We start from the raw sequence: 13,985 nt of genomic DNA on the forward strand, positions 1-13,985 counted from the left end.
ATAAGTCCTGCACCCTAAAACACACCTCTATGGTCTTCCTGGCAGGGTGTTCGTCCCGCAGCAGTTTGTCTCCTGTGGTCTGGACGCCGTTCATCTTCTGCTCCCTGAGCTCCAAATCTCTCATCAAACCCTGCAGAGAGAAAAACAACAGTGAGAATCTTTACCGGCATCACTAAAAGGCTGTTTGTGTTATTAAAAACAAACTCCTCTACCGAGTAGTTCTCTTTCTTGGCAGCCATGTTGGTGTTTTTGTCACTCCAGTCGTAGTTGACCTCCTCCTCCTCTTTCTCGTTCAGCCACATCAGCTCTTTGGTGGCTGCAACAACGAAGGCGTGAAGCTCTACCAGGTGACGCAGGCGAGCCTTAGAGGAGTTCTGCAAAGAGCAGATGAGAAGGATGTTAGGATACATTCAGAGGGACCGACACAGTGGTTCAGAAGAAACTGGAGGGGAACAAAGTACTGCAAGGTGACGTCAGGATTCTTTTCTGCTGTTTTTGACTTCACCGAACATCTCTGATACTGCTCGAAAAGAAGCAACAGCTCAGTATGAACTTCAGTTTGAAAATGTCTTCATCCACAATTGACGTAGGGTCCAGCAAGTTATTAAAAGTCTGACTATTTTAAACCTGCTCAGCGCCACATGCAGGAAAATCATCACAGCCAAAGTCGGAAAAGTGGGGAAGATATTTCCAAGAACATCTTATATCTGTATTTTTTGTACCTTTTACAACATTGTTTGTGATATTCTCCAAGGATTTAATCAAGCAGAGGGGACCTGCGTTTTGGCCTGCTGGCACCCTGTTTTTAAATAATGACATCAGCCATACTGCCTTTGTTTTACAGATGAATAGTTCATCAAACCTTTAAATGGGATCATTAATAAGTTGACATGGTTTTAATTAGTATTGTATCATATCGATATTATTACATTTTCACAAGTTTCTTTTTTTTTAACAACTTACCAGCAGCTTGCCGTACTGCAGCTCCAGTTTTCCCAGGTAGTCGCGGTAGGCAGCTCTACTGCCGGGTGAGATCTGACTCTGAAGCCGGAGAGAAGACAAAGAAACATTAGAAACAAGACGGTCAAGAATCACAGACATTATCACTCTGATCTTAAAATCATGTATTCTTAATTAACATCAGCTTTTGAGGGTTGTGTTTAAAACTGCAGCAGAACTTATAGCATTTTTTCAAATGTATTTCTTTGGGACTTTTTTTTGCCTTTTCATTGGATAGGACAGCTGAAGAGAGAGACAGGAAATATTGAAATGAGAGAGCGAGGGACGATGTGCAGCAAAGGGCCGTTAAGTTAGATTCAAACCCGACGTCGCTGTGATAAGGACTTCATATGCATCCAGGGAACGGCGAGGCTATCAGACGCCCCTCGATTATGGCATTTTAAAACCACAACAACAAAAAAGAGTGACAAAAGGATCATCTTTATCAGAAAAGAAGAAAAAAAAGGATGTTTGCCTGTCATACAATCGAAATCCTTGTGAATATATTTTATATTTTTCTTAAAGGACCCTGTGACTTTGTTTTTTTCATTCCACATTATCCAAATACTTTTTAGTTTCACCCTTTAACGTAAACAGGATGTCGGCTGTGACTGTGTGTAGGCGGGTTGGAATCAGGAGTCCAATAAGATCATATCTTCTAATTCTCATGTGTGTCATCATGTTTAGTATCAGCTGTCTGTACCTCGTCCGCCTTCGCCCTCTCGATCTTGGAGCGGAACTCCTCCACAGACTGGTGCAGGCCGCGGTGGCTGCCCAGCTGGGACTCAACGGTGGGCAGGTCGGTTCCCCACTCCCCGTCGTCCACCCGCCGCTGGTTCTCCTCCACCCAGCCCAGCAGATCGTGCATGTAGCGCATGGTGACATCGTCGAGCTCGGGCCGCACCCTCATGGGGGCCTGCTGCAGGACCTGGACCTGGGCGGTGTGGATCTGAGTCATGGGGATCTGCGTGGTGGTCACACCGGACTTGAGGCGCAGGTTGTACTCGCTGCGGAGGTTCACCAGCCTCTCATGGAGACGATACACTCTGGAGACAGAATCAGTGGAGACTTGGTCAGGTAGTTTTATCAATTAAACAACATGACATAAACAAACAATAACATTTTACAATTGGCTAAAAGCTCATCTATGATTCCTTAACAAATTAAATAGACAGATTTCAAAACATGTATGCACTAGAGGGCGCTGTCCCTGTGTCCTAGCGAGCTGACAACATATATATGTCTATAATTCTGACCCAACTTTCAGCCAGTTCAGACATTTTCCAAAGTATTCTACTTCATAGTTATTTGCTGGTCTGACTTGTTCTGCTCGACACTGCCCCCGTGTTTTCTGGCGGTATTCCAATGTTTGGACCGTATCCGTAAACTTCCAGAAAACTTGCACAAATACAGATGAATTGAACACAAAGCTCGGACAAAAAGGCTCCATCTGCATCCTTAAGGGTAAAGGACGTAGAGCATAGTTGAGCCTTTAGAGTCTATGAGAAAAAATGCCAAATATTTACGGCCTCTGCAAGATTCTGAAAATCTATTTTCAAATCTATTTTTAAATAACTGCTAAAGGTCCTGTCTTTAGAGGAATCCTTTGCCAGTTCATGTTTAATTCATTTGTACATGTTTAATTAAATAGTCCCAAGCTGCAGCTCTTATCTTGATGATGCATAATTTGATAAGTTTAACTGATTTGCACCTGCGATACATCTGCTCAGCTTGAAGGTGGCGTCCATCTTTGAGCAGCTGCACATCGTTGAAAAGGAGGCGAATCATTCCTTCGGCTTTTTCCAGGTCGGCCTCCATCTCTGCTGTGTGCTGGGCCGGTTTACCTGCGCTCATCATCCTCACGTCCTGCAGGACAGACACACACACACACACACACACACACACACACACACACACACACACACACAGGTATTACAGCCATGCCTGCTATGTGACGGATTAGGTTGTTTTTTGTTTTTTTTTAAACTAAGTGTCGCGTCTTACCGTCTGCAGCAGAGTCTCCACCTGGTTGAGCTGCTCCTCACACACCCCGGACTCCATCTGGACCTTGCTGACGACCCTCTGAAGTCGCTCCAGTCTGCAGTCAACGAGACAAAACATTAGAAAAGTGCTTCAGACGGTCTGAACTACCTGAGTCACCTCCAGGGTACCTTGAAGCTCTTTCTGAAGCAGTTGACTGAAGTGAGCTCCATTTCTTGACAAATTAAATAAATTGGTGAAAAAGAAGTGAACGCACTCACGTTTTCCTCTGGTGGAATAAATACTTTGCATCGTATCCCTGGTGCATGAACGCCATGATAGATCGCTGTCTGACCACTCACGTACAGATGATAGCTTTTCAAAGCCTCTGCAGTATTTTCTCAAAGAGTTTGGAGAACACTAAAAGCTACGCCCTGCCGACCTTGTGATTAAAAACGTTTATGAGCGATCAAGTGACCATATTATTGTTGCTCTGGCGATGGCACGGTTGTCATGTGTTTGCCCTAATATGATTCCTCTTCCCTTCCCACAGAGCAGTTTCATTTTACTGCCAACCGCAGACTTCATCATTAGGATATGAGTCATCCTTACACACACAAACCGTTGAGTGATGATTTCTTAATATCTTGTGGGTTTTTTTGGTCACTTTTTCTTTTCTTTTTTTTTTTTTGCTTTGCTTTGGCAACAGATCACATGACGTGGTTAGGAGTGTGCCACACTTACCTCTCAAACTCCGTCCTGAGGAGACGCTCTCGCTCCAGGATGGCGACATGAAGACGACCCCACTCCTTCTCTACATCGAGCGGGTGGTAACCCGGCGGCACTTTGACATGTCCTGCCTGAACTGCACCCTGCAGAAACACAAACACGAGTAGGACTGTAAATAAAGAAACATGTTTTCATCATCAGTTAATCGCCTCGTTAATTTCTCCTTTCGTTGTTTAGTTTATTAAAATGTTAGAAAACGGTGAAGAAGGAAAAACACAATTTATCTGAACCAAAGGAAATAGATAAATATGTTGCTTTATGAACCAAAGTCCAGAGGCGTAACAGAATTCAGTTTATTATCAAAGAAAACAAAGAAAAAGATCCAATAATAACACTTGAGAAGCTATAAATATATTTGATTTTCTTCATCTCACTGAAGCAATAAAAAGTCAAACATTTACTCTGACTATCACTGTGATTAACTGTGATGATTCTGGCTTCAAAAATTATAAAATAAACTCTACTTCAGAGAGGATCGTGCCTGGCTTAACATCACTTTTGACCTTCACAATTCATTCATCAGACGCTTTTATTCAAAGTACATCAGAGAGTAAGAACAACACGAGCAAGGATCGAGAGAGGAGGAGACAATGTCAGGAAGTGCAAACAAAAAGCTTTAAGTCAGATCAGACACACACGTGCTGACAGGACGTTTTTTAAAGTATATATATCGACAGCTGTTCTCGAGAGTTCTAGTCAGCATCAAAAAACCATCCTCAACATCGTCATCATCAGGAGGAGAACTTTAAAGATCTTTAAGGCCCAGACTGTTTGTGAGGATTTTGAACAAACAGTTTTGAGCTTGTTGAAAAGCCAGAAGGCTCTGAAGCTAGAGAGACCGTATATCATCCTCTAATCTACTGATGAACTGAACACAATACATGTTGACAATTGTGACCTTTGACCTATGACCTTTGATAAAGTGAACGGTCTGTGAAGGATTCAGAGAGTGTGAGTGACCTGTAGGCCAAACACAGGGAGGTTAAATCTGAACTGTTTTGTGTCAAACTGGGATTCTTCTCAGACATGTTGATGAGAAAAGAAATGATAACTCAGACTTTTCATTTTATTTATGAGAAGAAAAGTGGAACCCTCCATGGACAGCTGCCTGTGATGATGTGTTTGTAGTGCGGAGGTGTGGAGGTGGCTCACCTCAAAAGACTTGAAGATGTGTTTGGAGCGATTCTTGTCCGACTCTTTTGCAGGAAGCTCTGTTTCCTTAAACTTCAGAAACTGACGCCAAAGAACCTGCAGGTCAGAACACAGATGAACAAAAAATGCATCATCAGCTTCATCCTTTCTGTTATTCGACTGGAATGTCAGTAAAAGATAACAACAACACTTTTTTAATGACTGACCTCGATCTCCTCGTAGCTGGTGGGGAACTTCCTCTCCTCAAAGACGAGGATGTGGTGCCTGATCCACTGCAGCAGCATCGTGACCAGCTCGTAATACTCCTGCCAACGCAGCTCCAGCTCCTGCAGCACACACACACAAACACACACACACACACACACAGAACTTTAATAAAATGTGGATAAAGCTCTCCTGAGTGAACTAAAGTAAACAAACACATTTCATTTTCGTTGCCCAGAAGTTCCAAAGCCGTGATGTTCTGACACTCAGCGTCCGGACTCGTCTTTTCTGCATACTGTCTTTGAGATTTGATTTGACACTGAATACAATGACTTCTTTATTCAGCCAGACTCTCTGTTACAGACACTAATCCTCCCAGGACTTTAATCCCTCTTTAAGGGGCTATAGTGATATTACTGATAGCAGTTTGAACTCTTTGTTCCTCTTCGCTGTGATATTCTTGGACCTTTTTTTACTGTGGATTTTTATTGGAAACTACGAGGATTAGGAGCATTAAATGTGCAACTCACACATCGTGAATAAATCAGTCTTCTTAAGCATGTTGTGCAGAGTGCTTTTCTTGATGCCACTCTCAAATAAACAACATTTAGAGAATTGTGTTCTGCAGCCAGTTGTCATTAAGAACGTGTCTGTCATGTTGCTCACTAGAAAGATCTGTTTTCTATTAGCTGATGATCCAGTACAATGAAGGTACTTTTAATATGCATGCACTCAAAATGTTAAAGGTCAGAGGACGCAGATGTGTTCTGAGTACAGAAAAAGGTCCTCTCTTCATTTCTGCAGCCATGTCAGTTTATTTGTCTCTGCATCTTGCCCGGTTGGAGACGCCAGGAGACAAACAAATATGGCCAAAAGTGAAAAGAGCTTTGGTTTACACGAGTGATTGTGTTCATGAAACTCCAGACAATGTTCCAAATCATGAATTTTTCATGTGGTTAATTCAACGTGAATATTCCTAACCATAAAAACATAACAATTTAAATAAAAGCATATTCCATTTTACAAGCTTGAGTCTGCTGCAGAGTTTCTGAAATGAGGTGATGATGATGATGATGATGATGAAGAAGAAGAGGAGGACTTACATTGGCTCTGACTCCGTCCTGAATGTCTGGTACCCTGGGCATGGCATCGTACAGGGAGGAGACATACGTGATGATGGACTTCTCATCTGGATGGGGTACATCCACATCTGTAGAGAGAGAGAGAGAGAGAGAGAGAGAGAGAGAGAGCGAGAGAGAGAGAGAGAGAGAGAGAGAGAGAGAGAGAGAAAGACTCAGTGAAATCCAAGAGGAAAGGTGCATCTCTCTCATGTCAGGTGTGATAGATCCTGAACTGAAGTTGTTAAAATAAACGACTATCCAAATGTAAATGCACCATCTTCATTGCCCCCACCTCCCTCACAATACAGCAGAACTAATCCGACTATATTATGTGTGAAGCTGAAGTTAAACGCAGCACACATGCTGAAACATTCCCCTTCCCTGCAGTGGTGATTTCTCTTAAAGGGGGGGGGGGGGGGGGGGGATACTGACTGGGTCTACAGCTCCTCTCTAACTCATCTCACCCTCGGGGTCCAGCAGCCTGGTGACACCCAGGTCCCTCTCTGCCACGCTGAACGCCTGCTCCAGGTTCTCCTGGTTGCTCTGTCGGTACACCTGGCCCATGTCGATGAGAGAGGGCCTGCGGAGAGAGAAGGGAGCACACAGAGTGAACACGGCTCGTCGTCTTTTACTGTCAATCAACACTTTGCTTAAATCATGTGTGACAGCTGGAAATGTCAGCCAGAAAGAAATGCATTCATTATCTTTTGACATTTACCCCTACAACTACGTTTTTTGCAATTTCTTTCTGTTTTCTTAACCTGCCAGTCGTACTCCAAAATGAATGGCTCCGAGGTAAAAAAAAAAAAAAATGTCTCTTTGCACATTTCTTATTTCAACTAGCTGGAGGCAGTTGGATCATGAGTAGAGTGAGGATTCCTGATACAGAGGAAAGGCAAGCAAAAACACGATTTCTCACTGCCATAGAAGCTTTACATTTTTGAACATTTGAAACACAAAAAGACAGACACATCGCCTTCCAGTGCACTTTGCCAGGAAGATAACTGCAGTGTAAAAACATGCAGGAACAAGCACCGAGGATCTCATTACTACACGGGGATTTAAGTGTTTCTCCTGAGAGATAACTTTTAGATACAGACATCCTGCTTTTCCAAGAGTTCAGTAAATATGTTTTTCATACACTTGCACAACTCTCTGGATGTAGTATTCTTTGGGAGCCCGGGGCGGTTCTCTGTCCCCGTAGCAGGCCTGTCTGTAGGACAGTCTGTCCCTGCTCAGGTGGAGGATGTGAGGATCTGATCCCGAGTCGTGCTCCTCGCTCTGGGACCCCCTGCTGGAGCGGGCCCCCGGGCTCTGGGACCCTCGGCCTGAATCGAAAGAGCTCTCAGTGGGGATGTCCTCACACATCATGATCACCCGGTCCTCCAGGTCGCTGACGGAGCCTGCGGTGCTGCTGGACGCGCTGTGCAGACGCCGCTTTGAGTGAAACTTTCTCTTTAGCTTCAGCATTGTGGAAGGTTAAAGTAAGGGCTAAAGGTTTCCAAGAGAGTGAGGCGGAAGTCTGCGCCTCTAATTTGCAAAAAGTTATAAAGAAAAAAAAGTCAAATCAGCAGACGCTTCCAGATCGATGTCATTCTGATTCATGTCCACTGGTAGGTCCTGATTACATCCAGTCCTCTTCTCGTTGTCAGCATTTGGTTAGTTTTCTGTTTCAGTCCGGTGTTGCAGAGACTCCTCGCTGCAGCTGCTCAATCTCCGCACGTCCTTCTCTCCCTCCACACAGAGAGAATCTGTGGCAGAGCGCTTAGCGTACCTGTGTTCTGCTACAACCTGCCGAGCTTCTGGTGAGCATACCTCCAGGGTAATCTTAAATTAGAGTGATACACCCACACAGCAAAAGGAGAAAACGCTCTCTTTGCACTCTGACTGATGCCTGCTCTGGGTATTCATGTTGTTTTTGTGGTGTGAGACAAATGATCCTCCAGGGTTTGTTTTTCTGTGCGAGCAACTCCACCCAAAACACATGTTTGGTTTTTTTAAACTCCTGCAGGGTTTAGATTGAAGTTTCCTTTATTGAAGGAAGACGGCAGGTGTGGTGAGCTAAAAGTCATGTAATTAATGGGGCAGCAATTTAAAAGAATGTTTTATCTTCTGCTGCAGCAACAGTTGTCTGACTTTCAACACATCAGCGTGCATTGAGCTTTAGCTTGATGTGATTGTTGGGGACATGCAGAGCTTAATGTTGGTACTTATGAGCAGGATAATGTAGTGAGATAGATGTTGTCAGGGAAAGAACCCCCAGATCTAAATAAATCTGTGCAGCATCTGAGGTTTTCTGCCTCATCATTGTCGCCGTCTGTCCAAATCAACTTTGTTTTTTGTTTTTTTTAAAGATTCTTTTTGGGGCCTTTTTGTCTTTATAGCCAGGACAGTTGAAGAGAGACAGGAAATGCTGAGTGGAGAGAGAATGGGGAACGTCATGCAGCAAAGGGCCGAGGTCGGATTTGAACCCACGTTCTGTGTATTTACTTCATGTGCCATCTCGGTGTAGTGTACAGTTTTTTATGTCTGTTATCCTCTTTTCAACGCTGTTTTTGTCCCCTTGTCTTTGCCCCAAAGCAAACATACATATGTCAAATCCTCCAGAGTCTGTGACGAGCGGCTTCTCAGTAAAGGTTTGTTCTACTTAACGACAGTGAACTGTTGCTGTGTGTAATCGGCCAATCAGAATCCAGTATTTACCACAGCTATGTAATAAAGTGTTTATATCCTGTTTATAAATATTAAACGAGGGGATGAAATAAAGTGTTCTGTGAGTGGATGGAGTCTGTGCTGATATTTGTTTCTGTTTATTTCACTTGAACCACATTTTGTCCTGACAAGTCGGGCAGTGCTGCTGTAAAAGTCAAATGTTAATTTGGCATTCCTTTCTCTGCGCTGACTGCAATAAATAAAATAAGACAGAGCAACATGAAATATGGAGAGGTCACAGAGGGGACCTTTTTGAGAAAACGAATGCCCTGTGGTGTTACAAGAAGCCAAGTACAGGCAAGTTTTTCTAAGCAGGAAATGTTTCCAAAAGTGCTTCACAGCAACAAATCTTTTCTTACATAAATGTTTTTTTGTTTCAAGGTTTTATAACTGAGTCATTTCTTGTGATTGCATTATCAGACTGTTGGTCAACTGTGAGTCTCACCTGTGTTTGTGTAGGATGGCGTTAAAAAGCTTCCCGTCCCTCCAGCCGGTGGTGAAGTTGTCGCAGCGCAGACCCTGGTATCCCTCCACCATCCTCTGGGACCACAGCAGCAACTTCTCTTTGGCCGTCATGTCGTCCGATTGGCCGTTGACCTGAATGTCTGAGATCTGAAGGAGGAGAGGATGTAAATGGTCAAGTATTGTGCACACTTTTTCTCATTTGATATGTTAGCGCAGAGCTCCTGTTTTGATTGATTTTCCTGATTTTATGAGGAGAGTGTCCAACTATGGATCCTTTGGAGTTTGAATGCACTTTTTTTTGAGTCACATTGGACAAAAGCAAGTTTCAAATCAGTGTCATGAAATGTAAAGATGACAAAGAGACAACACTCGGAATGTCAGCAACATAAACGACCCACAAACAAATCAGAACGTTTTTCCACTCCTCATTAAAAAGGGCTCCCATATTTAATCTGGCTTCTGCTTTTTTTCTGTGTTTTTTACCGTGTGTGATTGACATGTTGGTTTTGTGGCGGGAGAACTTATTTCAGTTCCTCCGCTCATTTCGTCCCGGCTTGAGATGAGTCACATTTTAAAACCGCAGACAAAATCCACCACTTTTACTCAAAGAAAGGGAAAATAAAATCAATCCACACATCAAAGTCTCAGAGATATGGGAGCAAAACGGGAATCACAGGAGAGGAGAGGTCTGTGACTCACTGCTCTCACAAAGCTACATTATGTGTTTCTAACTAAAATTCTCATTAAGCACCGTCTGCTGTGAGGAGCCAATGTTGGACTGACAAAACAGAACCACAGGCAAATTCCTCTTTTTATAAGCGCAGCGAGGCTAAACTATGAGTCACAAGAACACATAACACTCAGTGATGTGTCTTTTTTTTTTTTTTTTTTAAAGAAGATGAGAGAAATAACGACCTGAGGTGATTTTTACAATTTGATTCCGCTACTGAGCTTTTTATTTTTGCATTAATCCATCACTTATTGGTCGCTGCTGATGATTATGATCTGCTCATTGTGCAAAATGGACGAGGCTCCCTACAGTGCAACACACACAATGCACAGGTTGCTCAAACTTTTCTTTTTAACTGTTCGTCTTGCAGAAAGTTTCACTTGCTCATTGCTCGAAATACTTTAAAATAAGTATCTGTAACTTTCATTTCAGTTTTTTTGTCTGTCCATCCACTCTTTTTCTATTTTTAGTCCATAAATAAAACCAGAAAATGTCCAAAAGTTGGGGTGCTGATGGCCTAGTGGTTGGGTCCAACCCCATGTACGAAGGCTTTCCAATCTACTTTTGCAATTTAGACAGTGAGAAAAAGTTTCCCTGCATTTTTGGTAAATTACAAAGAAAACATGAGGGTCCATGGCTTCTATTTCTGTTGCTGTGGTATCGTTCAATCTCCACTAGACTCGTCTGAAGTTTAAACAGCTAGTATGATGACAACCCTTCTTCCATTCCAGATAAACGCCACAGTCTCTTATTGGAACAAGTGCGGCTTTATAATCATCATACACTGTGTTCAGTGTTTTTTTGGTATGCCGATGAGTCACAGCAGAACTAACAATTTTACACGCAGGCTCCTTTTTCTTTTACAGGAAAGGGTGGAGGAGGAAAAAAAAAGAAGGCATCTCTTCCTTCTGCTATTTTTTCAGAAGGGAAACCCCGGTGCTGCAGGGTGGACGTGGGCACGGAGTGACTCAGACTCAGGCAGGCCCGATGGAAACAGAACCTCCGCCCTTTTCCGCCCGTCTTTTCATTTTAAGAGTGCTGAGAGGATCCTGACTGGCTCTCTGTCACATGTCAGGCCCCTTTTATTTACACTGGTCACCTGTGGAGCAGTAAAGAGTGAGCTGCACCTGGGGAGCTCACAGGAAATCCACCATTGTTTGTGGTGACTAAAAGCAGCCAAAAAAAAAAAAGAAATTATGAGTTTGTTTTGCAGAAATGAAAGCCGCCTGATGACTAGGAGTCACTGCATTGACTTCTCTTTGTTGGATTTTATTACTTGAACAGAATCCACGTCCATTAAAAATGTTCACTGTTGTTCTCAGTTAGATTGAATGATGGGAGATCATTTCTCTTACTCGATACAAAAAAAACTGCAAGGAAGCAACGCCCACGTCTCCATGAAGCCTTCTCGAGGGAATCACTGAGTCACACAGGACAGGGAACAGGATCCCACATCCCAGCATAACCATCATACCCATTACAGCTTCAAAGAATCATCAAGTTCTTCCACTCTGTTTTCCAACATCTTAAGTATCAGGAACACTGACTAATGCTTTCCTGCGCTGCGGCCTTTGGTAGCTGCCGCGGGCCGTTTAATTCTGTTTATGTTTCAGGGCGAGCGAAAACATTTGGACTGATCGGCTCCTATAGATCTGCATGGCTCCGAAGAAAAGAGTAAAAGAGGAAATTCTGACATCTGAATGTTCTTAAAATAATGAATGAATAGCTTTTTTTTCAGTGTTTAGTCTTTGTGCACTCAAGGGCAGGAGACACAGTGGTGGTGGTTGTGCAGAAGAGCAGCTGCCAAAAGTCAAATAAAACCCGTTTGGAGATGATTGGTTGCTGGACTCCCCCTGCACTGAAACTGCTGTGTCAACACTCGGCTAAACGGAGGCTGATGATTGAGCCAGACTGAGGGAACAGGAAGCTTACAGTGCAGAGGAAGCAAACCAATCACAATGTAAACGAAATAAATGCAAACTATATAAATGTACAGTGACTTGTGTAAAGGAAGAATTTGATCTCATGCCATTACGTGCCAGTGTGCAGTTTGAAAGATAAACACCATATGAAGTCCAGCTGCTCAACAGGGTTCAGCTGGTTCATGTTCAACACATGCAAACATCAAGAACCTGCAATCCAAATAAAGACTGACTTCTTTTGTGGCATTTATCTCAGATTTCTTCTTCAAAGGCAGAATGAGTAGGATCATTATAGAAAAAAACGATGTGTTGACTTGTTTTCTAATATTTTACTATAAATCTGTAGCAGTGTCTGTGTCGACCCCGCCCTCTGCCTGAAAGTTCAGATTTTTGTGCCGTTAGGAATCTTTCTGGGCGTCAACCTTTCTGCAGTAGGTGTGGAGCCTTCAGCCAATGACAGCGCAGGAGTGTGAGGACGGGACTCTACTGTTTATAAAAGCAACCAGGTGCCAGGTTAGAGGCATCCAAAGAAGAAGCTGCAGGTGTCATAACACTTGAGGTGTGAAAGATAAATGAATGTTTTGGTTCTAAACCGAAAACCAACAGCGGCTAAAGTCATTTGAACATCTGTAAATTGGGTTTGATGACATCATGTTGATCGGGCACTACTACCACCCGATGTCTCTGACACCCAGACCCCACCATCGCACTGTGTTGTCCCCAAAACCAGCGGCTTCCACGGCCTGCTCCGACCTCCACTTCAGCAGCAAGGAAGTGTGGACAACAGTGAGGAATACAAAGGAGAAATCCTTCCTGCTTATTATCCCATATGCTCTTTTGTAAAGCGTCTCGAGATAACACTTTTTCACTTCACATCATTGTCGTGGTAATATTTTGTGAAGCACTTTGTGACCTCACTCTGTGAAAAGTGTTTCACCAAATAAACTCAACTAACTTACTTGATTCTGTCTCTCATCAAGCGCTCACATTTGAAGTCATTTATCACAAAACTGGCCCTTCAAGGCGTCCTGCTTTACCTGGAAGTGCAGGATGATGGTCCATATCAGGCCAAGGGTCAGCTTAGGGTTTCCATCGGCAATGTCATCGTTTCTGATGTTGACAAGTTTCACCTACAAGTGGCACAGAGACAAAATAACTTAACGGTCAGTTTAGAGTTTGTGTGATTGAATCATAAGAAAGAGAGAAACAGAAAAACACAAAATCGAATGTAAAAAGAGGACACATAATTAAAAAAAACTCAAAAAGAAGGGGGAAGAAATCAGATTTAAAGTGCACCTTTGATGCATTAATTATGTTCTTTTCTAAACCGACCTGTCTGTGTTTGAGGAAGTCCAGGGCGATCTGTACGTTCTGCAGCTTGTGGAAGCGCATCCGTCCTTTCTCCCGCGGCTGTGAGAGACGAGAGGACACCGAACAATCAGCAAGAAGAAAAACACATGAGCTCTGAATCATCAGCAAACAGCACGGCCTCCATGACTGAGGATCGGGTGTTTCGGTGTCCAGCAAACCTTTTGTGTTTAAACAAACATCTATTTAATACTCTAAAATATATATCATTACAGTCATGGTCTTTATTTAAAAAAAACAACAACAAAAAAAGAACTAAATACATCAAATTTGAAGTGTGATTCAAATTCGATTAACCAGTTCTGACCGCTACATGAGACTGAAATGCGTCAACAGACCAGCCAGGATGTCTGCAGGTGAAAGCGTGAGGATGAATGAAACACGACCGCAATGATTTCTCTGAACGTCAGTGACAGTCAACAACAGTTTCCAGCATCCAATTAAAAAACCTAAATACCTCATTGACTGTCTAACGTCTAATCAATCAATCCATCAATTCTAAAGCTGCACTAAACAGAGCTTGAGGTGACGGTCAGGGCATGC

The 13,985-nt window shown here is 43.1% G+C and overlaps 1 protein-coding gene across 14 annotated transcripts in view; it reads right to left on the minus strand.

The window, feature by feature from the left end:
• pleca (plectin a) overlaps positions 1-13,985 on the minus strand; it is a 110,035-nt gene that overhangs the window by 20,592 nt on the left and 75,458 nt on the right. For 13 of the 14 annotated variants that reach the window (XM_065947854.1, XM_065947853.1, XM_065947862.1 and 10 more), the window contains 14 exons: positions 13,407-13,484; positions 13,112-13,204; positions 9,403-9,569; positions 6,710-6,825; positions 6,228-6,334; positions 5,127-5,246; positions 4,921-5,016; positions 3,724-3,851; positions 3,004-3,097; positions 2,711-2,865; positions 1,703-2,045; positions 964-1,041; positions 213-374; positions 26-130 (listed from right to left, as the gene is read on the minus strand). In XM_065947854.1, the coding sequence (XP_065803926.1) occupies positions 26-130; positions 213-374; positions 964-1,041; positions 1,703-2,045; positions 2,711-2,865; positions 3,004-3,097; positions 3,724-3,851; positions 4,921-5,016; positions 5,127-5,246; positions 6,228-6,334; positions 6,710-6,825; positions 9,403-9,569; positions 13,112-13,204; positions 13,407-13,484 (1,842 nt within the window). Of the gene's footprint in view, positions 1-25; positions 131-212; positions 375-963; positions 1,042-1,702; positions 2,046-2,710; positions 2,866-3,003; positions 3,098-3,723; positions 3,852-4,920; positions 5,017-5,126; positions 5,247-6,227; positions 6,335-6,709; positions 6,826-7,386; positions 7,919-9,402; positions 9,570-13,111; positions 13,205-13,406; positions 13,485-13,985 lie in introns of those variants that run through there. The other variant, XM_065947867.1, reaches the window with a different exon arrangement.

Source organism: Labrus bergylta, chromosome 19 (genome assembly GCF_963930695.1).
Source record: "Labrus bergylta chromosome 19, fLabBer1.1, whole genome shotgun sequence".
Lineage (NCBI taxonomy): Eukaryota > Metazoa > Chordata > Actinopteri > Labriformes > Labridae > Labrus > Labrus bergylta.